General features: G+C 35.4%; 1 protein-coding gene across 2 annotated transcripts in view; it reads right to left on the minus strand.

Moving 5' to 3' along the window:
- ODF2L (outer dense fiber of sperm tails 2 like) overlaps positions 1-23,463 on the minus strand; it is a 312,052-nt gene that overhangs the window by 20,660 nt on the left and 267,929 nt on the right. For both annotated transcript variants that reach the window (XM_034653817.1, XM_034653816.1), the window contains 7 exons: positions 10,413-10,585; positions 7,682-7,814; positions 6,869-6,997; positions 5,391-5,450; positions 5,194-5,265; positions 4,565-4,681; positions 1,051-1,236 (listed from right to left, as the gene is read on the minus strand). In XM_034653817.1, the coding sequence (XP_034509708.1) occupies positions 1,051-1,236; positions 4,565-4,681; positions 5,194-5,265; positions 5,391-5,450; positions 6,869-6,997; positions 7,682-7,814; positions 10,413-10,585 (870 nt within the window). The remainder of the gene's footprint in view (positions 1-1,050; positions 1,237-4,564; positions 4,682-5,193; positions 5,266-5,390; positions 5,451-6,868; positions 6,998-7,681; positions 7,815-10,412; positions 10,586-23,463) is intronic.

The raw sequence follows: 23,463 nt of genomic DNA on the forward strand, positions 1-23,463 counted from the left end.
TTAAGTACCTCACCCAAAGTCACAAGATGAACAAGCAGAAAAGCCTTCCTATACCATGATCTGGTGTATGCGTGACACGATACTATTTAAACAGGAAAATCCCGAGAATGTTAATGACTTGATTAGCTTTCACCACTCAAGAATATTTTTCAGGCATTCAACTTGGTCTAATGACCTTCTAGATTTTGAACTTAGTCCTCAATTCTTTTTGTCTAGTTAAATTCTTCTGAACGTCATTCGTCTAAGTGTTAACACTTGAGCTTATAAAATATTAAGTTGTTTTGTTTACACAGGAGTTTATGCAAGTCCACTTTCATTTCTAAAAGCCTCTACTCATTCTATAAGCCTTAACATCAGTTCTGAAGAGGTGGAATACCCATGAGACATTAAAAAGAATATTTTATTAATTGCTAATTGAATAAATACAATAATTCATCAAAAACAACGAAGCACTAAGTCCAGTTTCAACTTTATACTACACCCAAAGATAACTTTCACATGGTGTGTTTACGTCAGCAAATGGCTTTAAGTGCATTATGGAGTTCAAATGAAGTGAATTACTAAATACAGTCATATGGTCTAATAACATAAATCAGCATTTCCCAAACTGGTGTTCCTTAGAACCAGTTCCAAGAGTTGTTTTGTGGGTAAAACGAGAGTTCTGTGGTTAAATAAGTGGTGAGAAACTCTGAGTCCAAAACTCTTCATTATGCTGTTTTACTTTGCCTACTCAGGGCCTTTACTATGTTAATATACACTGTCCATTTCCAAGGAGGAGTATGTATGAAGAGCTACCCTTAGCTTGCCAAAGATGCTTTGGGACACTTTTAATATATCCTTTAATAAAGTTCCCAAGGAAATACTGATATAATTCAATATGCAAATGTGACATTTTCTGTAATCTTTCAAAATAAAGACTAAAGCAAAAGAGTGGGAGTAAAGTTTTCCTAGTATCAGTAGCATTAAGAGAAGATCATTATAGTAAGCATTATGGCATTAGCTACATAAACTAAGTACATAGAACAGTTGAGAAAGAATGTGTATACTTACCTGATCTCTAATTTGGGAGGTAAGGTTTTCTATGTCTCCAGTAAAGTGTTTAAGCCTTTGTCTGTAAATTTTAGATGCCTTTTTTAGAGCTATAGTTTTTTGCTTACTTGATTCTTTCATTGCTACCGCTTCGTGTTTATTCTTTCTCAATTGTAAGTTCCATTCAGTTATCTTGGTTTCCAAGCTCTAAAAAAATATTAGTAGTACTTAAATTATTTCAGAACTCCAATGTTTATGTCAACATTGTAAAAATATGTAAATAATCTTCCACGGATTTTATCAGAAAGATTAATCATAGGATTAATAAAAAGCAAAACAGTAAAGAAAGGTGGTTTCACTAATGTTTATTTGTAACATTATAGAATGCAAATTTAAAATATATAAGCCTACATAAAACGAATCCCACTCTTACTAAAGATACTAATATTGGTGATTACGATACAAACTTTTTTTAAACTTTTGTAATTAACTAGAACTTGTTAAAATTTCACATCTAGAATATTATACATAGTACTAGTTACTGTAAATCAAAAAATTGTAATTGAGCTGGAGGCAATTCAAACAAAATACACAAAACTCAAAGGAATCAGTAGCTCCCTACATATGTTAGGACTCTTCAGTTGCAGTGATAAAGGCTTAAAGGACATATGATCAAAATCTATAGATCACAAAAGATGTAGATGAGATAGACTTATTTCATAAATTTTAATTTACTGGAATTAAGGGGCATGCCTTGACACTTAAAAGAGTTACATCAAGGGTAATAAAACTACTGCTTTACCCAATGAATAGTAACTTTATGGAAGTTACTATTCCAAGACTGAGAGGCTTAGACAGATGAATAACTATCAGATCTATAATAGTAAGGGTGAAAAGATGTTTGAGGGGCATGTTTCTATCCATTGAATTTGATGGTGTTAATTAGCATGACTGTTACATAACTAGAGACAGAAGAATAGGCCGGGTGGATGATGGATAGGATTTAGTGTGGTAACTCTCATGCTTTTATTTCATATTATTTTAAGACTTTGTATTTAAAGTATTTGACTACTAAATATCTAAGAATTTAGAGACCTAAGATTTTAATGTTTTTACATTTTTTTGAAAGTTGTAGAATATTGAAAAAAATTATTACAGAATTTAGGTGTTAGTTTAACATTTCTTAGACAATCATTTTAATGAAAAAAAAGTCAAAGGAGTCACAGTAAAAGACTGGGTTTTCTATTTAACTCCACAATCAATAAAAACTATGCTTCTTAACTTCCACTAAAATTTAGATTAAGAAGTACATATTAAATATGATTTAAAGACTAGCCCTCTTTGAAAAGTGAACTCAGCAGATTAAGACAAGCACAAAAATACTGTTAAACAGTGTTTAGAAATTTACTTAAACTAAAAAATCCCCTGAAACGTTTTAATAAGTAGTTAGGGGAAAAAAAGTAAAAAGAGCAGTACAAGTCGTCTTAAGAGAACAGACTCCACAGAAAATACAGCTGCCATTCCTCTAGGAAACCACATGGTGTCAACAGCACACCATGAATAACTGCTACACTTCAATAAACCATTTTAAACACCAAGGTGAAGTAAATTTTTAGGAACAAGATTCCAGTCAGGACTTTCTCACTAGATTAATCCTATCCCACATTTGAGCACTATCAGGGAATATACTAAACTATCAAATTATTTTTATGGTTTCAAAAGAAATGACTCTTCGCAGTCTTTTGCCAAATGAATGGACACACATTTAAAGTCACCTATTTGCCTTTCCCTATTTCCAAGGAGCTCTACCTGCTGCATATTAAAAGAAAATTATTCCATGTCTTCTAAATTGTGAAAATATTCTATTCCTAATTGCTATATTATAAAGATCTAGGATGAAAAATGGGTTAAAATATCTTTGGGATACTTTTCAGAGAACTAAAATGTAATTTAAATTTTTTTAAAGACCTATTATAACAAATTGACTCAACTGAGTCAAAACTAAAATATTAAATGAGATTTATGTTGCCAAACTGAGTTCATTATCTTTGTACTCCAAAAGAACCTTGTGAAACCTAAATCCCAGAACTAAATTCTGATCCCCCTAATTACTTACTGCCTTAAATTCCAAAATTGTGTGTTAGAGGGAATGTAGAAAAATCAGCAACCTAATGCAACTTGTTGTAATTATTTCTAAACAGTAGGGTTTCTGTAAAGTAATTTAACCTCAAAGTATTAGGAGAATGTCATGGTAAAATCTTAAGATTTTAGTCTTATATTCTCTAAATAATCATATGAAAATTGTTAAAATTAACTTTAAAAAAATTACTTAATATTTCATTTTTAAACTGAAGAAAATTTTTTCAAAAATTTCCCCAACTGCTATTTGAGGTCATAATTAAAACTTGTGTAAGATAAATTGTGATAGATGATTATCTGAGGTGTTAAATCACATGTATTCTATTGTATTTACCATGACAGGGTAACGCAGTATCAACTTTAGTTCATCTGTAATGCCCTAAGACACCCATGCAAACAACACAGGGAATCCATGGGGGAAAGCGCTTAAAAGCACATGTAGGAGGGCAAGGGACAAAATTTATATCCTGCATAAGCTTGCTTAATGTCCCCTTACTGGGCTAAAGGTTTTCATCCTTGAAGGAAAAACAAAAACAAAAACAAAACAAAACACCCCAAGAGCAGTCTTGAAACATGCCACAGGTTGTAAACATCTGCCATGAATGATTCAGGAGATCAAAAGCAAACAGAAATTTAACACCAATTTCCTCACACTCAATGGGGATTATCATTGTACACTTCTCTTCTCCAAGTGAGAACACTGTTTCTTTTCCTTTGGCAAAAATAATGACAACAGATCCAGTTAGCTTGTGCCATGTCATAGTGACCTCAAGTTCTTATTTCAAAGAGACTGCGAGGCTTCCAGAAGAATATTAAAACCACTGAGATTAAGCCAAAATATTCCCCTTAATGACACTGCTAAAAAAACTGCACAAGAATGTTACTTGGTTTTCTAAACACCAAAAAGCTAAGTAACTGATTTTAAAGTTGTTACCATTAGTGACAAACACAAAAATAATAAACATTTACTGAGTGCCTACTAAATGTGAGTATGTATTTATGTGTAGATGTAGAAAACAGACAAGAATACCATATCTCAAAATATTAATAATGGTTTCAGTGTTTTTAAATTATTTTAATTTTTTCCTTTGTATTTTACAAATTTTCCACAGTAACACAAATTAACTATATAACGGGAAAGATTTTTAAAGTAATTCAAGCTCTATAAATCCTTCCTAGATTCGTATTAAAAAGAGAGAGCATTTCTATCTTGGGATTTAGAACCAAATCTTTAGATGGGCCAGAAATCTTAAGATTTGCCTCAAATATGTATTACCCATGGCAACACTTAAATTGAATTCTTCCAAAACCACCAAATTCCAGAACTAAGGAAGGGCTTTATAGTTGTTCATTAATTTTATCACTTAAACTATAAAAATGACTGAATATTTAGAACCTTTATGTATTCTTTTAATTTATCATTTTCTGCTTCCTTTTTATGAATTTGGAGCTGTAATCGTTCATGTACTACTTTTACTGATTGTGAAAAACGGTTTGCTTTCAAAGCATTTGCCTGTAACAAAGAAAACAAAAAAAGATGCGTCATTTGATATATTTCTCCACAATCTTTAACTTTATCCATATTTAGACATGATTTAAAAAGTTGATAAAAAGTAAAATACCACTTTACATTAACCATGACCCCCCATTATAAATTGTATATAAAACTATAGGGCTATTTTCTCCTTCCCCCTTTTATTTAATAACTCCTGATAATCTCCTTTTAAAAAGTCCTACCTATCCTAATTATATCTAAAATGCTCCTACAAACACTAAAATTTCTTAATTTATACTAAAATTGAATTACAAATTTATTTGTAGTTATAGTGATTTATGCCAATTACCCTGACTTAAATATCATAAAAATCTTTTAAAAAGAAGCTTCAAAAAAACTTGTAAAATATCTAAATAATGTAAAAACACTTCTGTGTCTATTTCTGAGGATATGGGGACGAGGATAGAAAGAAAGAAAAGAGAGAGTCAACATTAAGAAAATATGATGAATTAAGTTCAAAATGTGCCTACCTTTTCATTCTGAAACAAACAAGAAAGCTCTTGAATATAGGTCTCCTTTTCAAGTACCTTCTTCTTAAGATTCTTCAGCAAATAATAATGTAGGAGTTAGAAATATCACAATTTGGATAATGTTGGCTAATTTTATAAAACCAAGCAGCATATAAATAAAAAATGTCAGAGTGGACACAAAGTGTAAAAAGACTTACAGTATTTTCACTTTCATTATCAGTTAGCTTCTCTAACATGCTGGATAAACTGTCCCCTACCTATGAAAAAAAGATGTTATAAATCACTATTGACAAACATACTTCTCTACATATAAAAAGTAGAAAGAGGAATAAGAAATTATTCCTTGAGAAATTAATATGGATAACTATTATGCACAGTTCAGATTTTTTAAAAAGTCATCAGATGGATTTTTGCCTAAGTGTTCCAAATCTTTTGTTCACAGTTTATGAAATTATGTACTAATTTCTAAATAACACCCCCAGTACAAGCCAATGACAAAAAAAACCACAAAAATCTTGTATACAAAAGAAGCTCACCGTGCTGCTTATAAATAGGTAAAAAATACAAAACAGCCTTCATTCTAGCAAGTAAGAGTTTTTTAAAAGAATCACAGCACATTAGTAAAAGAATTTTAAATGAGAACATAGAAAAATGTTTATTCATTTTGAGGGTCATACTCCTGCTTGAGAATGTGGAAAGCTATGAATTCCTTTCACCCAAAAGCATTGATGCCATGTACATCTAATGCAAAACTGTACACACAATTTCAGAGGGCTCATGGACTGCATGAAGCTCACTGTTGGACTCCAGATGGACACACTGGAATTGCTTGGCATACATATATTTTCATTTCTCTTGGGTATAAACAACTTGTAAATAAATATTCACAGCAGCTTTATGCCTAACAGCCAAAAAGTAAAGCAAACTAAATATCCATCAACTGAGGAATAGACAAATAAAAATGGAATAGACATACAACAAAATATTATTCAGCAACAAAGAGGAATAAAGCACTCACGTGTGCTACAACATGGATGAACCTTGAAGGCGCTATATTAAATGAAAGGCGGTTATGAAGAACTACATTTTATATGAATCTATTTAGATGAAATGTCCAGAATCAGCAAATTCATAAAAACACAAAGTAGATAATAGGGTAAAGAGAGGTGGGTGGGGTTGGGAGGTAGGCAAACTTCTAAAGGACATGGGGTTTCTTTTTGTGGTGATGCAAACGCTCTAACATTGACTGCAGTGATTGCTGCACAGTTCTGCAAATACACTAAAAATCACTGAATTGTACACTTCAAATGGGTGAATTGTATGGTATGTGAATTATCTCTCAACAAACTGTTAGCCCCCAAAGATAAATGTATGAATACAATGGTACAAAGGAGCTTAAAATATAAGAAAATTTTATTGTAATCAGCTGAAATGAAATACAACAAATAATGAAAAATTTTGAGATTGTATTTTCTGTAAAAACATGCTGCTTTCATGTAGAACTCTTTGTGAAACATTAAGAGTAAGGGTTAGTTTAATGACTGCCATTCCAAACAAAAATTCAAGAATTACTTCCATTTCAAATATACCAATAATTCAATTTCTACAGTTTCAGAAATAGCAAATCCTTCAAGTGAGAAATACGTCTATTAAATTAGTGCTTCGGGGTCCTTACTTGTTGGTATTCTGTCTTTCTAAGGAGATGTTCCAAAGCTTGTTTTACATGCTTAAAAGTGTCTAATTCTTTTGTTAATATTTCCTTCTGTTTAGAAATCTCCTTCAAATTGGATGCAAAAAGATTAGCCTGACAAAATGTAAGAATCACATATGCATTTTAAGATACAGCATTAAAAAATTTTTTAAAAGATACAGCATTAAGACATTTTACAACACAGCATTGCTATTATCAAAGAATACTTTATTCTAGTATCAGTATGCAAAATCATTTTTGCATACAGTAAGAGTGAATTTTGCCAAGTTTATTAATAGTACATTAAAGTACATTGTACATTAAAATAATGAAATCAAAATAAGGGCTTAAACCCTGAAGTATTTCAGGCATTTATTTTAATGAAACTAATAGAATACAATCTATTTTTTGTCTCTAATTCAAACTTTAGTACACCGAAATTTTGGAACACAGGTTTCTATTCCATACAACACTATAGAAAATAGATATATTTCATCTCTTAGAATATTTTAGTTTAAATTCACTCTTGAAAAAGTTGACTCTCTAGCTCAACTTCAGATAAGTCAAGCACCAAGGTATTTACTTTCCAGCTTAGCCTCTTACCAAGTGCATGCCTGAGATTATCTTTGAAGAAAAGAATTGCAGCTAATGACACAGGACACCGATAAACCTGCAATTTTTTATATCAAATACTAGTATGTGAGCATAACTATGTTAAGATATAAGACCGTAGTTAGTGCATTCTCAGTATTATGCTAGCTGTCCATTTTATCAGATGTTCATAAGTCAGGTACTCACATTTTCAAAACTAATCTCTTCAACAGTATCCTTAAATAATGGCAAAAATAATTCTACAGAACAGGCTGCCAACTCAGCTTCCTTAAATGTTGCTTCCAGGTCAGTCTTTTCATTTAGGATGTCCTGCTTTAGACTAAATAAAATAAAATAAAACAAAATAAAATAAAATAAAATAAAAATAAATAATAAAATAAAATTTTAAGTTAAAATTTAAGTTAAACCTGTCACATAAACTAGTTCTTTTTATGCAAATATAGCACAGCGTAACTAAATATTACAGGTCCACCAATTGCTCTCCAAAATATAACAGTAAATTGTCACTGAAAATGTATGAAATTTTTTCCTATACTCCCCTATTTTTCTATACTTTATATAGAAAAACAGTTTTTAAAACGTTTAGATTTGTAAAACACCAAAACCACCAACAGCAATGCTTCACTGTGCTACTTGTCACTGTTTGACATCTCTTTTCAGGTTTGTAAAATGATTTGTGTGAATGTGTTTATGTCTTTTTTACTTCCCTTTCTTCTTCCTGCTCCAAACCCAAAAGATTTATCTTTCTAGATCTTATTCCCAAATGCTTTCTTGAAATTTCCTGTTCTTCACAAAAGAAATTCTTCCAGAAGAACAAATAAGCTAGACAAATGGAACACAAAAAAACCAAAGCTCTCCAGATCTCAAAAATCCTTCACACCTGGTTTTATAATACATTATCATCATTCAAAACAAAACTATTAATATTTGCCTTCTTGATTACCTAAACTGTGTATCACTGTAAGAGCTCACTGGTCACATTTTTACATCCTGAAATCAGGATGCTTCTTGTAATCTTTGTTAGTTAGGAAGCAGTCCTGAGCTCTTTCCTGCACAAGCCCAGAACTTAAAGGGGTCCAGTGCTTTCAAGAATACCCCAGAGATGGGGTGTAGCACTTTTTAACCCCTAGGAATGGAGGGTCATAGAGGGGTTTGAAGGAGCTGGTGAAGTAGGAATGTTTACAAAATTCCAGAAGCAATTCTCTAATTCAAACTTTAGTACACCAAAATTTTGGAACACAGGTTTCTATTCCATACAACACTATAGAAAATAGATATATTTCATCTCTTAGAATATTTTAGTTTAAATTCACTCTTGAAAAAGTTGACTCTCTAGCTCAACTTCAGATAAGTCAAGCACTAAGGTATTTACTTGGGTATATCAACTGAGGAATAGACAAATAAAAATGGAATAGACATACGACAAAATATATTCAGCAATAAAGAGGAATAAAGCACTCACGTGTGCTACAACATGGATGAACCTTGAAGGCGCTATATTAAATGAAAGGCGGTTATATCAGCTTGCTGGATATTGTAAGAGCCCAGAACCAAAATAAGTTTTCTTTCAGTTAAAGATACTCCTAAGCAATGCCACATCACAATACTCTCAAGAGCAAGGACAACTGAGTCAAAAAGTGACTCAGAAGAGTTGGATTTTGAGTCTAAAAAAATTTTAAGAATACCCTACTTTATTTCACTCACATTTTATTTTTATATAAGCATAGAGTTATCTGAAGCCAAAAATCTATGTATAATTAGGTTTGAAGGAGCTTTTTCAATATTTATAATAAATCATAAGAAAGCATTGTATCTTTCTTCAACAGGCAGCTTTTTTTCTTTCTTTACAAAACATAATATGATGGCTCATCAACAACTGATGGGATCTTAGAGGCTATGTCAGAAAGCAGACTATGTTCCTAATTACTGCTGGCTTAACGTGATGGGTATAAGAGGTGGCTAAAAATGACAGCTGTCCATTATTAAAAACCATGGGCAGAAGAAAGTCAAGAATGGTTATATATTACCAAATATCACTGTCATTTACAAGCTAAATAGAAGTTGGACTATACTATCAACGGTGACAATAACAGTGTTTTAAGACTGTCATTTTGGGGGGTGCGTCAGGTGGCTCAGTTGGTTAAGCGTCTGCCTTCAGCTTAGATCATGATCCCTGGATCCTGGGATCAAGCCCTGCATCAGGCTCCCTGCTCCGCGGGGAGCCTGCTACTCCCTCTGCTTGTGTTCTCTCTCTCTCTCAAATAAATAAAATCTTAAAAAAAAAAAACTGTCATTTTGGTGAGCAATGAGTCATATAAATAGCAAGTGTATTCCCTATTTTTTTTAAAGATTTTATTTATTTATTTAGGGAGAGGGGAGAAGGGGGAGAGAAAAATCTCAAGCAGACTCCCCACTGAGCGTGGAGCCCAACACAGGGCTCAATCCCACAACCCTGAGATCATGACCTGACTGAAATCAAGAATTGAACACTAAACCGACTGAACCACTCAGGCACCCCATGTATTCCCTATTCTAAAAGAGAGAGCAAAATATGACAGGTATTTGTTATATAGCAATATTCCAAATGACAGTGAATTAGTAGTCATCAACTACATTTCCAATATTCCATAGTATTTCTATTTTCATTTACCTTAGCTATAAGGATTAATACTTTAATAATTCTCAATAGATAAGGCTTTCATTTTTACTTGCTTTCATTAAGATTCCAAAAAAATTGCCCAATTCTGCTAAATGAGTACTCATTTGTAATCATGGTTAAATAAACATATGCATTGCTAGATCTGAAGAAGATACTCTTGAAAGAATGCTGTATTTGATTCAAACAATTCACAGTATGGACAAAACATGAAATGCTGAAATCAGAAAATCAGATATCCCCTGCTATTATTGAGAATACCAGCTGAGATGACTTTCACTTGCAGCCTGTGGTAAACGTTCATCCTCTGGTGTACTTGAAAAATGAGAACATGTTTCTTCTGAATGACTTCCATCAACTTCAGGCTTCTCCATAAATTTGGTAAATGGATTTATAGATGGCTTCCACAACAACTTTTCCTCATACACTGAAAGCTAGGAAATATTTTAGTTATTAAACTTATCATTTCAATAGGTTCTTTTTGCTGTCATTACCCTATAAAATAAAAATCCTAAACATGTAAAAAATAATATTTTACAAAGTAGAAATTACAACTGCTACTCATTGTGATACTAATTCAAAAAGTGCCAAAATTGCATTGCACAACCATTCAACAATTGCCAATTCCATAATTTCCAAAAGGCCTATTATTTTCTACATAACCACAAGAATGTAGAAATTTTTATTAATCTATTTCTTGAAGTATTATAATATCTTAATCCGGTCAAACTAGGAAATAAATAAAAAACTTGGTTAACTCTCGTCCTCAGTTTCACTATATCTACCCAATAGGAAATGTATGTAATGTATGCCTAGAATAGAAATTTCATATATCTCTCCACGTATTTGGCAACAATAGCTACAAGAAGATTGTTATTCTTTTGAAAGTGGACCTTACAAAATTAAATTAATTTATTCCTATTTCCCATCTCAATCTAGGATATTCTTTGGTGATAACGAATAGACATGATAATACTTCTAAGTTTTACTAAACAACTGTTTTCATCCAAACTCAGAGATGTCATTTTTTAAACAGGAATACTCATGAATTTTTTCAGAACTGTTCCATTTTAAATAATTAATTAGTGCTTTAGCAATCATTAAGGCTGTGTTTTCACAACTCTAATATATGGTAACATGGCTCCCTGACTTCATTTTATATTTATACAAAATCAAATGTTATATTTAAGATCTTCTGCACTTTTTCAGAGATATTTTACCTCTTTGTAATTTATTTTTTACACACCTCTATTATACAACACATTTGTTCAAGAATTTTCAATACTTTAAGTATATGTGAAGAAATTATAGGGTGAAAATTACCTGTATTTCTAAATGACACTTTGAAAGTGTCTGTAAAAATGCATTTATTTTTGTCTGAAGGTTCTATACACTACAGAAACAAATATTTAGGATATAGACCAATGAAAAGCACGCTCATATTTTTGAAATACCAGCAACTCACGTACCAATGCAACTGCTAACTAACCTACAGGTATCTAAGATGATCTCCTTGAATGCTGCAAATATGAAACATCTGTTAATAGGACATAACAATATTTTGAGCTACCCGAAGTCTGAAAGAATTAAAAATAGACGATACAAAAAATCAAATGAAAAACCAAACCTAAGAGTGAAGAAGAATATGATATGGATAAACCACTGCAATCAACAGTACCATCATCTACTGATTTGTTTGGTTCCAAAAGCTACCCCACTCACAGAAGAACTGGAATTTACCTTTCATTTATTCACTTGTTTAAAATTTGTTGCTTTGCATACTGGAATCTCAAGAAAGAATACCGTATTTACATTTGAATCCTTAGGACCTACAAGCCTTGTAAAAGCTAAGCAGTTAATTGAAGGAGAGGACTCAAGGCTTAGAGCAGTTAATGTGATGAATAAAGGCAGTTGCTTTTTACTTATTCACTTCATTGATTCATCTTTTGGTGGAATCATTAAAAGAAAAATGTTTCCGATATTTTGAATCAAAGTTCAAAAATAAATGTAAGAGGATTAGGGATCTTCAACTGGTAGGCATATTTTATAAGATTCAGTTTGATATCAGTATTTTAAATGAGTTCTTACTTGGCTCTGTGGGTTATTGGCAGTTATTTATACAGTTTTTCTAAAAGTTTTATCACAGGATGAAATACTACATTTTTCTGCTTCATCACCTGTAAAAAGTAACTGTGCCTTATCTTAAAGGGTAAACAGATAAAATTAACACATTGTAAAAACAGAGATCTTAGAATGACTCTTAGCCCAACATTCAAAAATGTTATCTTCATTACTGATTCCTCAAAACATAGAGAGTTATATAAGACAAGTCTCAGATATATCCATAGAAATTATCAACAATTATATTCTTATAATCTAGAAATATTTTCCAGGATAAAAAATTGTTCAGAGGTTCCCAGGCACGCCACTATTTCTGTGTTGTGACAATACTACAATGAAAAACGTGTGCTGAACAACAATTTTCTTAAGCATAAAAAGTCTTACCTTTATAAAAAATGCTATCTTTTTAGTGAACCAAATGTATTCTTCTATGGAAAAGCAGATGTTTCACAAGAAAATGTTTTCAATTACACGGAATATATCGCCAATTGACAAATATTCTTCTGTACAACTTGGTGGTGAAACAATGACACACATTCTGCATACATATTTAATGACCAAACCCCTAAAGATTAGCAATTTAAATATATTTCAATGTTTAAAGAATTAAATTTCCTATACAGAGATGACTTTACCAGTCCCCTATCAAAAAGGCATGTACTTAAAAGCTTTTTCCAGGCGTGGTCATGGTTTACGCTGACCCAGCTACACTCACTAAAGTATGTTCCATTTTGGCCAACAAGCATTTGAGGGATGGCTGTTCAGGGACTGTAATGCTGGCCATGGTCAGAGAAAAGAAAGATCCCAGTTCATGCCCTTCCTCAGCATCTAGCTTGCTCTATGTGAACAGACCAGCTGCAGACAAATATGTATTTAAAACTAATCTCTCTGACGAGAAAAGCATAAGTATCTCACAGATTCCAATTTGTTTTGCCAAACATTAATTCTTGGAAAACGAGCTCCCATTGGCTTCAAACAAAAGCACACAGCTTCTCTGAAAAACTCACTGAAATACTCAGCAAAGAACACAAAGTAGATACAGGAATGCCACTCGTTTCTCTCACTATTCTTCACACTAGTCAAAGTTTACTAAAGAACTGTAGAGTCCTGCAGAACAAATGTGTGACAAAAAGGCAGAGAAAAAGGCATTCTAGGTAGAGGGTCAAGTACAAGCAAGAGGAAAGAATCATGAAGGGCCATGATTTGCAAGGGCAAGTGGCAAAGGGTGAGACTGGACACACTGAAGTGGTCACTGTAGGCCAAGCTTGAAGGCTTGAATTTTTTCCTAAAGGTTAAGACAGACCATTAAATCATTTTAAGCAGGATAATAACAGATCAAAGGTTCATCTTTAAAGGATAAATTCAGTGGTATTTTGGAGAATGGATCAGGCATATGGAGGGGAGAAGAGTAGAAGGAGTGAAACCAGTTATTAGGGTCCCAGAGAGATGAAATTCTAGCATTCTTTGCCTAGAAAAAAAAAAATCAAGAAGAAATCAAGAGTTGTTTCCACGTGATAAAAAACTTGAAAAAAAATGAAGGAATTAGAATAGCAAGAGATCAGTACAGAAAGTGACCAAAAATAACACCTCATTTACCCATGACCATCTGAATGGATTGCTCCACATACCTGTTACAGAAAATGAAAGCTTATCCCTTTAAGTACCAAAATTAATTTATGAGCTTGAAGAAAATCTCCTGAAAGTATTCTTTCTTCTTTCTCAAACAGAGTACAGGCAGCCTGAACTTAATTTAACCATTCCTTGATGACCCAGAGGCAGCACATCAAAATTAAACTCTGGGCCAGACTCACCAGTTCTTTTTTTTTTTTTTTTAAAGATTTTTTAATTTCTTTATTCGAACAGAGATAGAGACAGCCAGCGAGAAAGGGAACACAAACAGGGGGGGTGGGAGAGGAAGAAGCAGGCTCATAGAGGAAGAGCGATGTGGGGCTCGATCCCATAACGCTGGGATCACGCCCTGAGCCGAAGGCAGACGCTTAACCGCTGTGCCACCCAGGAGCCCCAAGACTCACCAGTTCTTAATCCTTAGGGCCACTTGACATGGGCAATTCTTAGCCACAGCGGGCCTTAGTTGCCTCTTCTACATAATGAGAAAAACCATTGCCAGCCAAAGCTGTGGGGAGGTTTGAACAGAATGAAGCAGCACTTACAGGTGGGGTTTTTTGTTTATTTGAATTTTTTTTTTAAATTTAGGGTCCCTTTGGCTCATTGTTGGGGCTGCTTTCCCACCAGGTCTTCTCTTTAAATTTTTTCATCTTAAAAAACAAACATACTGAGTCAATCACCATTCCTTAAATTACTTGCAGGCCTGACTTGTCTGTATAAAACCAACTTTTCAAAACAATTCTTTCAAGATCTGTTCTTAACAGAATCATTACAAATCATCTTCAAAGTAGTCATAAGTCGAGTACTACTAAACCAGAGTCCAAGGGAAAACAACGGATTTCCAAAAGAAATGAGCTCAGTGGGTAAATGTCAACCTCATTGCTATACTCAGCTCCTTGGGTCTCATTAATTTGTACAATATATACAAAGCCACTTTCTCATACCTTTGGGTTTTTTGGATACAAAAACCGTATTATTTATACACATCAAACATGAAAGTAGAAGAAAGAGAAGCAGAAAATGGATACCTAGCTGTTAAAAAATTAGGAATATGACCATGACATTCTGTTAGCAGAAGGGAAGCAAACTAATTTTAAAAACAGGTTTTCTGTGGTTTGTTCCTTTAACGAAGTAGTGTTTAAAACTACTCCAAGAAGCTCATTAATTCAAAAACACCTGAAACCTTACTACGGGTGAGGTGACAGGGAAACTGTCTCCGAAATAGACATCCTAAATACCAGCCCCAGTGTGGCTATGGTTTTCTCAATCAACAAGGGCCCCTTACTACCTATACTCAAAACCTGACATTGGTTTACTTAATCTCTTTTATTACAACCACTCCAAAGTGACTATTAATGTCCTCACTTTTCAGATAAGGAAACTGAAGCCAGGAAAGTGAAGTGACCGGTCCAAGGCCACACACTTGAAGAGTATCCTATGGAGTATGGAAACCTAGAAGGAACCTGGAGGACTTAATTTCCGAGGCTTCCCACAGTATTCTCCACTAAAGGAGCCCCAGGGCCTACCACGCCCGGGTATAGTATATGGTGGTCGCTTAAAAGCCAGCGAAATGAGCGAGAGAAAACTGTTTCAGAAGGAAACGCCGCCATGCCCAGGCCGGCCGGATAAGGACTTCGTTCTGGACCAGCCCATCAACTAAGATCTACCCTAGGGTCCTGAGGACCACACGCCTTTTTCCCAGGCCAGGCAGTCAACTCTGGGGTAAGTGGCAGGTATGGGCAGAAAGGGGCTGAGGTCTAGCTCTGGGCGTACGTGAAGGCCTTTCACTTTCAGGACCTACCGCAGCCCCGACCACCGCAACCCCTAACTGCTTCCGCGATAACCGCAAGGAAACTGCCCGAGCTCTAGCTTCCCCCTCTCCCAAGGGCGTGCCTACGCCCCGACCGCTGCGTAAGCACACCGCCGTGACGTCAGCCCGCCGCCGCTCCGCTATGGAAGGAGTCCAAAGGGGCCGCAAAATGACACTCAGCGAACGTTAGTGGAAACCACGGCCAGCGTACCTGTGCTCTCCAGCCCTGGGTCGGCTAGGTCAGAGCGGGACGCAGGGGGCAGTGCCGCAGGTGAAAGCTATAGAGGAAGCCAAAGGGCGCGAGGTGGCAAGCAGGCGAATTCCTAGAACTGCTAGCGATGGAAGAGTGCCCGCCCAGGTGCAAGCAAGACAAAAGTAGAGCTAGTAACCATCAAGTGGCTTCTCTGGCAACGGCCGCCCCGCCCCTTCCGTCGGGCTACAGCCGACGCAGCCAATTGGCCGGGCTCGGGAAACCAAGGTCCCGCGTCTGTTGCTATTGGCGGGAGTGAGGGGGCGGGGTCGGGGAGAGGCGCTTTGTCTTTCAGTTGCTGCTCTGGGTAAACTTTTCCCGCCCGCCGTTCAAACCTTTTGTTTTACGGAAGAGGCCTCACTTGTGCGTGGTTACCAAAAATCTTAATTGAGCTCTACCTAGAAAGGGAAATAAGACCGATAGATTTCGAATGTTCTGACAGTTGGCCTGGAAGTGCCCTCCTTTTGCTTTTTAAAGGGGGCATTTGAAAAAGCCCAAACAACCGCTACTAAAGGAACCCTGTTTTAAATATATGGTATTGCTGTTTGAGATCTTCCCTAGGCCTGCTTCCCTCTGTTAAATTAGGGAGCTGGATGCTGATTTCCAAGGCACCTTTCAGATTTCAAATTCTTTGCATCTGTACTACAGACAGCTAGTATGATTTATACACTCCTGAACAAGCAAGGCAAGATTTTATTTGGAAAATAAAATACTATCCACCTCAACTTAATATTCGTGTTAAGAATTGTACACCATGTGAAATTCTTAGAGCAATTATCAACTGAGCAATTTAGCCATGACATGGCATACCTCATTATTGGTTTTACTAAAGAACATTTTCCATTGATTAGAGCAAAGCTTTTTTTTTTTTTTCCAGTGCTGATTGTCAAGCAAAAATTTCATGGCAGTTAAAAGTTCATTCATAACGAACGTATAACTGTTTCATATATGCAAATGCTGAAAAGCAGTGGGGACTGGATCCATCTCTTACTGATGGATCATGACCTCTGGCAAGTCAATTAACTTCACTACTCTTGGCTAGTCTTCTCGTTTAAGAAAAAAAAAGGTGGACATGTGGAATTGGGGCAAGGAAAGTAATTCTGAGGGTCTTTCCAGCACTTACCTGGAATTCTAGCTAACCTTACTAGCTTGTCATAAGAAAATTAATTGTACACAGAAGTTAGGCTTCTCTTTAGAAAAATACTTACTTTAATTGTATCAGTGTGAGATATAACCATTTTTATAAGACATGCAAAGGGAAAAACAGTCACAAAATCTCAAGATGATTATATCAGATTCTCAAACTATTTGAACTGTCCAGTTAAATATGGCATCTCTCATTTTCTAAATCTAATCTGTTCTAATCCAAATTTGAAATCTGTTCTAATCTAAATTTGAAATCTGGTAGGATAGTGAATTTTTGGGTAGAAAGATCCCTTATTTTATATTATTTAAATGGAAAAAAATTCATCCACCCCAACCAAAAATGCTAATCAATTTCCCCAAATATCATTCAATACTTTACTACCTATGAAATAATACATCAAGGATTTCCTCATAATTTAAAGCAGAGACCAACATACTTTTTCTGTAAAAGTCCACATAGTAAATATTTTAGATTTTGTGGATTATCCAGTCTCTACCATATTTAACTCTGCCATTGATGGAAAAACATTGCCACAAAGGATACATAAACACATGGCTTGGCTATGTTTCAATAAAACTTTATTTACAATAGAAGATACCAGGGTAGATTTGGCCCACAGGACAGAGTATCCAGACCTCTGATATAAAACATTTAAAACGAGTACCTCATAAATATTAAACTCATTAGTGGTGTATTTGTGTGTAGCAGATGCAAGATGTAATGTTGAGTAGTAATTTTATTTTCCTTCCTCATGGGAATAAATATATACTGTAATGTAAAAGTAGCAAGCAATAAAATAGTAGTTTAAAGATACGTGATGAATGCAAATAAAATTTAGCAAAATAAAAAAGCAATTTAAAAAATAGTTTGGTTGTGTAATACATTATTTTCATAGGGTTTATCCCCCACTCTGAGTTGCATGTGTTCTTTCCAACATGTTTTGGTTTTCTTTTGCTGTTTTAACGAACTTAGTGGTTTAAAACAACAAACATTTTATTTGTTCGTGATTCTGTGGTGAGAAATTCAGGCAGGGTTCAGCTGAGTGGGTTTTTTCCTCCATGTGGCAAATAGCTTCTGTCTCTCATCAAGTTGCAACCAGAGAGCTGCTGGGGCTGGAATACCCAAGATTATATGTTTGGTGACTAGGTGGGCTCAGTTGGAAGGCTAAAGCCTCTTTCACCTTATCCCTGTGGCTCTGTATGTGGCCAACTTGAGCTGTTTTTCATGGCAGGTGTGTTCCATGAGTGAGTGTCCCAGTTAGCGGATGAAGAAGCTGCAGATCTAAGGCAACACAAGTTACACAGAACCACTTCTGCTGCATTTTGCTACCTAAAATATATCAGAGAGCCAGCCCAAATACAAGAGAAAAAGTAAAAGATTCCACCTCTTGATGGGACTGTGTCAGTTAAAGTCACATTGCGTCTATGGAAACACAGTTTTCTTTTTTTTTTTTTTAAGATTTTATTTATTTATTCAACAGAGATAGAGACAGCCAGCAAGAGAGGGAAACACAAGCAGGGGGGGTGGGAGAGGAAGGAGCAGGCTCATAGCGGAGGAGCCTGATGTGGGGCTCGATCCCATAATGCTGGGATCACACCCTGAGCTGAAGGCAGACGCTTAACCGCTGTGCCACCCAGGCGCCCCTGGAAACACAGTTTTCTACACAAGGCATTAAGGTATGTGCTATTTCCTGATCATCAGGTTCTGCCGGCACAATACAAGAAATGTAGTAGACAAAAGCACTGTCCCGTAAGGTGATGAAATGATCATGGTCTCTGAGAACTAAAGAACTAACATAGCTCTTACGTAAAGCAATAAATTCTCTCACGTTCTCTCACTTCCAGATAAAAATCAGACAACTTCAGCTGTTCTACACATATTAGGATGAATAAAAGACATTTGCTGGGGTGATATCTGTATACTAGGTGGTAGGAATTTACTTATTCACCTGATAAAAAGACTACACCTGGATCAACATTTTAGATGACCCATTCATCTTCTACCCAGGCCAAATAGAAGGCTAAATGGGAGTGTGGTGAGAATCACCACGCCTGCATCTTTCAAGTCTTTGATGGTGGCATTAATCACTAGAATTCCCCTAGAAATATGGTATGGGACTTAGGTTAACTTTTTCAGTAGAAAAGGCCCATTCCGGGACCTACCAATTGACCTTCCTGTTACAATAGCCATGAATCAAGAAGCAATGTTGAGATGCTATAAATCTTCATTAAGGTGATGTTCAGCACTCTCTTCATCAGATCTAGCAATTTTTCATTATTATAGATCAAGTAAGATCTTAGTAGGCTGTCCATCCATTTCAATTACAGGGATACCATAATCATTTTCACACTGCTAAAGATCCCTCCTAGTCAAACAACTATGATTACTGCTCTGGCCCTGTGGCCTATTATGGTAACCACTGCTATCTCATCCCTGATGGTTAAGCACTGTTACTTGGCCTCTGCACTTTGAGATCCTATTATTTCCGTTAGAGAATTAGAGATTGTATTCAACTGCAGCATCTCCTAACTTCATCCCTGCGCTTAGAGGACAGCAACTTCCTCTCCCTCCCAATATTTTCTCAATGCATTAGTGAAGAGAAGGTCCTCCAGAGCTTCTCAGGATATAATTGGAGTTAGGTGACTGAGTCACACCTGATAAATCCATTCCAACATCCTATCTCCCTAAGTCTTTTAAGTCAATCCTATAAAAATATATCATGAGATTTCTAGCATCTTAACTTTATTTAGTGCAGGACACCATTGGATCCAGTTTTCAACAACTAAGGAAACCTTAAACCACTCCCAGATGCTCAGGCAAGCACAGTGAGTCTCTGGTCTTTGATTAATATATCCATATTGATAATTTCAATCTCATCAAAAGTTATATTCCTTCATCCCTGGTCTAACATCCCTGGAATTCATCATCATATTCCATAGGTTTCTGCCAATATAAATCAGCAAAATTGTGCATATATTTTTAGTATGAAAGACTTCTCCCCAGTCAGACTTTCTACTTGTGCCCTGAAATATACTGAGATCTATAGACCTAGTAATACTGGCATCTAGTAGGTAGAGGTCAGGGATGCTGCTAAACATTCTACAATGCACAGAACAGCCCCTGCGACAAAAAATTATTCAGCCCAAATGTTAACACTGCTAACATTAATAAATTCTGGTCCAATATAGAGAATATAGAGGCCACTATCCACCTATGGCTACTGAACAGTTAAAGTAAGAGTAGTCTTAACTGAGACATTTTGTAAGGGCAAAATAAATACTGAATTTGCATATGAAAAATGAACAAAATATCTTAATTTTTATAATAATCATTTGTTGAAATGATAATATTTTGGGTATGTTGAGTTAAATAAGATATATTATTAAAAGTTAAATTTAGCTCTTTTTTTACAGTTTTTAATTTGGCTACCAAAAATTTAAAAATGTGTATATGGCTCACATCTTATTTCTACTGGATGGTGCTCTTCTAGAGATACAAAGAAGTGAAAGCACTGAGTTACGAGGAGAATCGGGAACTCCTCACAAGGTAAGTTCCTCAGATTAAGTCACTTCAGAATTTTCATAGAAGACAAGACCACCCTCATAAGACAGAGAAGGAAGACTTCTTCTGAAAGCAAAGAGCTCTGTAGGGTCCGTCTTTCAAGATGATAGAATTATGCAAGTCCACCCAAACAGGTCCATTACAATTCTCAAGATCCAACTTCTCAATCAATGCCTTAATTTTTTTACCTGAAAGACCTGGTGAGTCTGTTTATTCAACTTACCTTGTAGTTTAGCCTTTCACAGCATTAATCCTTGATTTGGATGTATCATTCTAGCAACTCATAGAGATACATTTTTAAGGCAATCATAGAAGTTCTCTGGACCTCTGAGCTTATCACATTTTTCTTTAAGCATCTTAGTGCAGTTATAAAGAGCAAACACATCTCCATCTTTTATTCTTTTTTCTGCCATTCCCATCAAAGACTTCAATAACTACTTAATTCCTGAAGCCTACAGGCCACTTTTAAATTGAGGTATAATTTACATTCAATAAAGTGCACAGATATTAAATGTTTAAAACATGAGTTTTGACAGTTATACACAACCATGAAGCTACTACCTAAAACAAGACCTAGAACATTTACCTGAACTCCCGAAGTTTTCTTTTCAGCCCAGTAATCAAAACTACCTTCACCCCTCACACATGCACACTCCGAGACAGCCACTTTCTAATTTCTGCCATTAGAGACAAATGTGCTTATTCTTGATCTTCATATAAATGCAGTCGTACAATAAATATTCCTTTGCATCTGCTTCCCTTCACCCAATATATGTTTTTTAGATCCATTTATGTTGTTGCATATTTTAATAGTTTGTTTCTTTTTAATGTGGAGTAGTAGTATTCACAATTTGTTTATCAATTCTGTTGACAGTTATTTAGTTGTTTATAGTATGGGGTTATGATGAATAAGGCTGCTATGAATAGTCTTATAAAAGGCATTTTTTAAAAGATTTTTTTTATTTATTTGAGAGAGAGAGAGAGAGAGAGAGAACACATGCAGGGAGGAGCGGCAGAGGGGGAGGGAGAAGCAGCCCCCCCGCCAGCAGGGAGCCCGTTGCAGAGCTCGATCCCAGGACCCTGGGATCATGACCTGAGCCAAAGGCAGATGCTTAACTGACTGAGCCACCCAGCCACCCCTTTTGATCGACCCATCTTGCATTCATTTTTCTTTCATAAGGAATGAAGCAGGTATCAAGATTTACTTCATTTTATATAGATATCCAATTGTTCTACAATCATTTATTTGAAAGGCTTTCTCTTTCACATTGAATTAACTTATTGCTTTTGCTGAAAATGATTAGACCATTCATGTGTGGGTCTACTTCTGGACCTTCCATTCTGTTCTAATAATGGATAATCTAAACACATGCCAGCATCATATTCTCTTAATTACTGTAGTTTTATGTAAGTCTTACAATTAGGTAGACTCCATTTACTGTAAGGGTGGTTGTCCACAGGGTAAGTCAAAGACTTAGCAAAGTCTTGGGGAACAGAAAGGCATCACTCTTCCTAGAGAGAAAGTGTATGTCTTAGTTCAGGCTGCTATGACAAAATTACCATTAACTGGGTAACTTAAACAACAGAAAGTTATTGCTCACAGTTCTGGAGTCAGGGAAGTCCAAGATCAAGATGAGCTGTCTCATGTCTCTTCTTATAAGTGCACTAATCCCATAATGAGGGTTCCACCTTCATGACCTAATTACCTCCCACAGGCCCCACCTTCAAATACCACCACAATGGAGATTAGGGTTTTAAAATATGAATTTGGGGAGAACATAAACATTTGTAGGAGTGGGCAACATGTTACCTGTTGTTGAAAGAGGTCCTTACTAGAAACCACTGAGACAGGCAACTACTCCAGTTCTGCACTAACTAACCAAGCCACTGAAGCTTGGACTGGGGCTAAGTGTGGGGTGAGGTTGAAATGGGTTGTTATAATAACACTGGTTAAGAGTAAAGATTTTGGAACTATACCAACCGGTATTCATTTCTATTTACGAGTCTTGGGCAAGTTACTCTACTTCTCTAAGTTTGTGTTTTTCTCAAAAAAAAATATTAGAGAATAATTCTACCTGTCGGATAGGATTGTTGTGATGATTGGAACCATATTTGTAGAACACATAGCCCTGTCTGATTAAATTGTAAGTGTCCTATAAGTGGTAAGTATTAGTACACAATGGTTGCTCTAAGGTGTTAAGCACATCATAAAAAATCAAGAATGATTCTCTCTCTCTTTTTTTGATTTTTTTTTCTTTTTAGAGAAGTTTTGGGTTCACAGTGAAACTGGGGGGAAGATTCAAAGACCTGCCATATAGTCCCTGTCCACACACATGCATAGTCTCCCCCACTATCAACATCTCCCACCAGACAGAACATTTGTTACAATTGATGAAGCTGGTTTGCCACATCATTATCATCTGGAGTCCATAGTTTACATAGAGTTCACTCTTGGGGTTGGACATTCTATGAGTTTGGACAAGTGCATAATGACGTTGTATTCACTATTATAACATCATAAAGAGTATTTTCACTGCCCTAAAAATTCCCTGTGCTCCGCCTTTTCATCTCTCCCTTTCCCCAAACCCTTAGCAACCATTGATCTTTTTACTGTCTCTATAGTTTTGCCTTTGCCAGCATGTCATGTAATTGAAACCATATAGTATGTGTCCTTTTCAGATTGGTTTCTTTTACTTGGTAGCATGCATTTAAGTTTCCTCCATGTTTTCCATGGCTTGATATCTCATTTCCATAATATTTCATTGTCTGGATGAACCATAGTTTATTTATCCATTCA

This window comes from Ailuropoda melanoleuca, chromosome 2 (assembly GCF_002007445.2).
Source record: "Ailuropoda melanoleuca isolate Jingjing chromosome 2, ASM200744v2, whole genome shotgun sequence".
Lineage (NCBI taxonomy): Eukaryota > Metazoa > Chordata > Mammalia > Carnivora > Ursidae > Ailuropoda > Ailuropoda melanoleuca.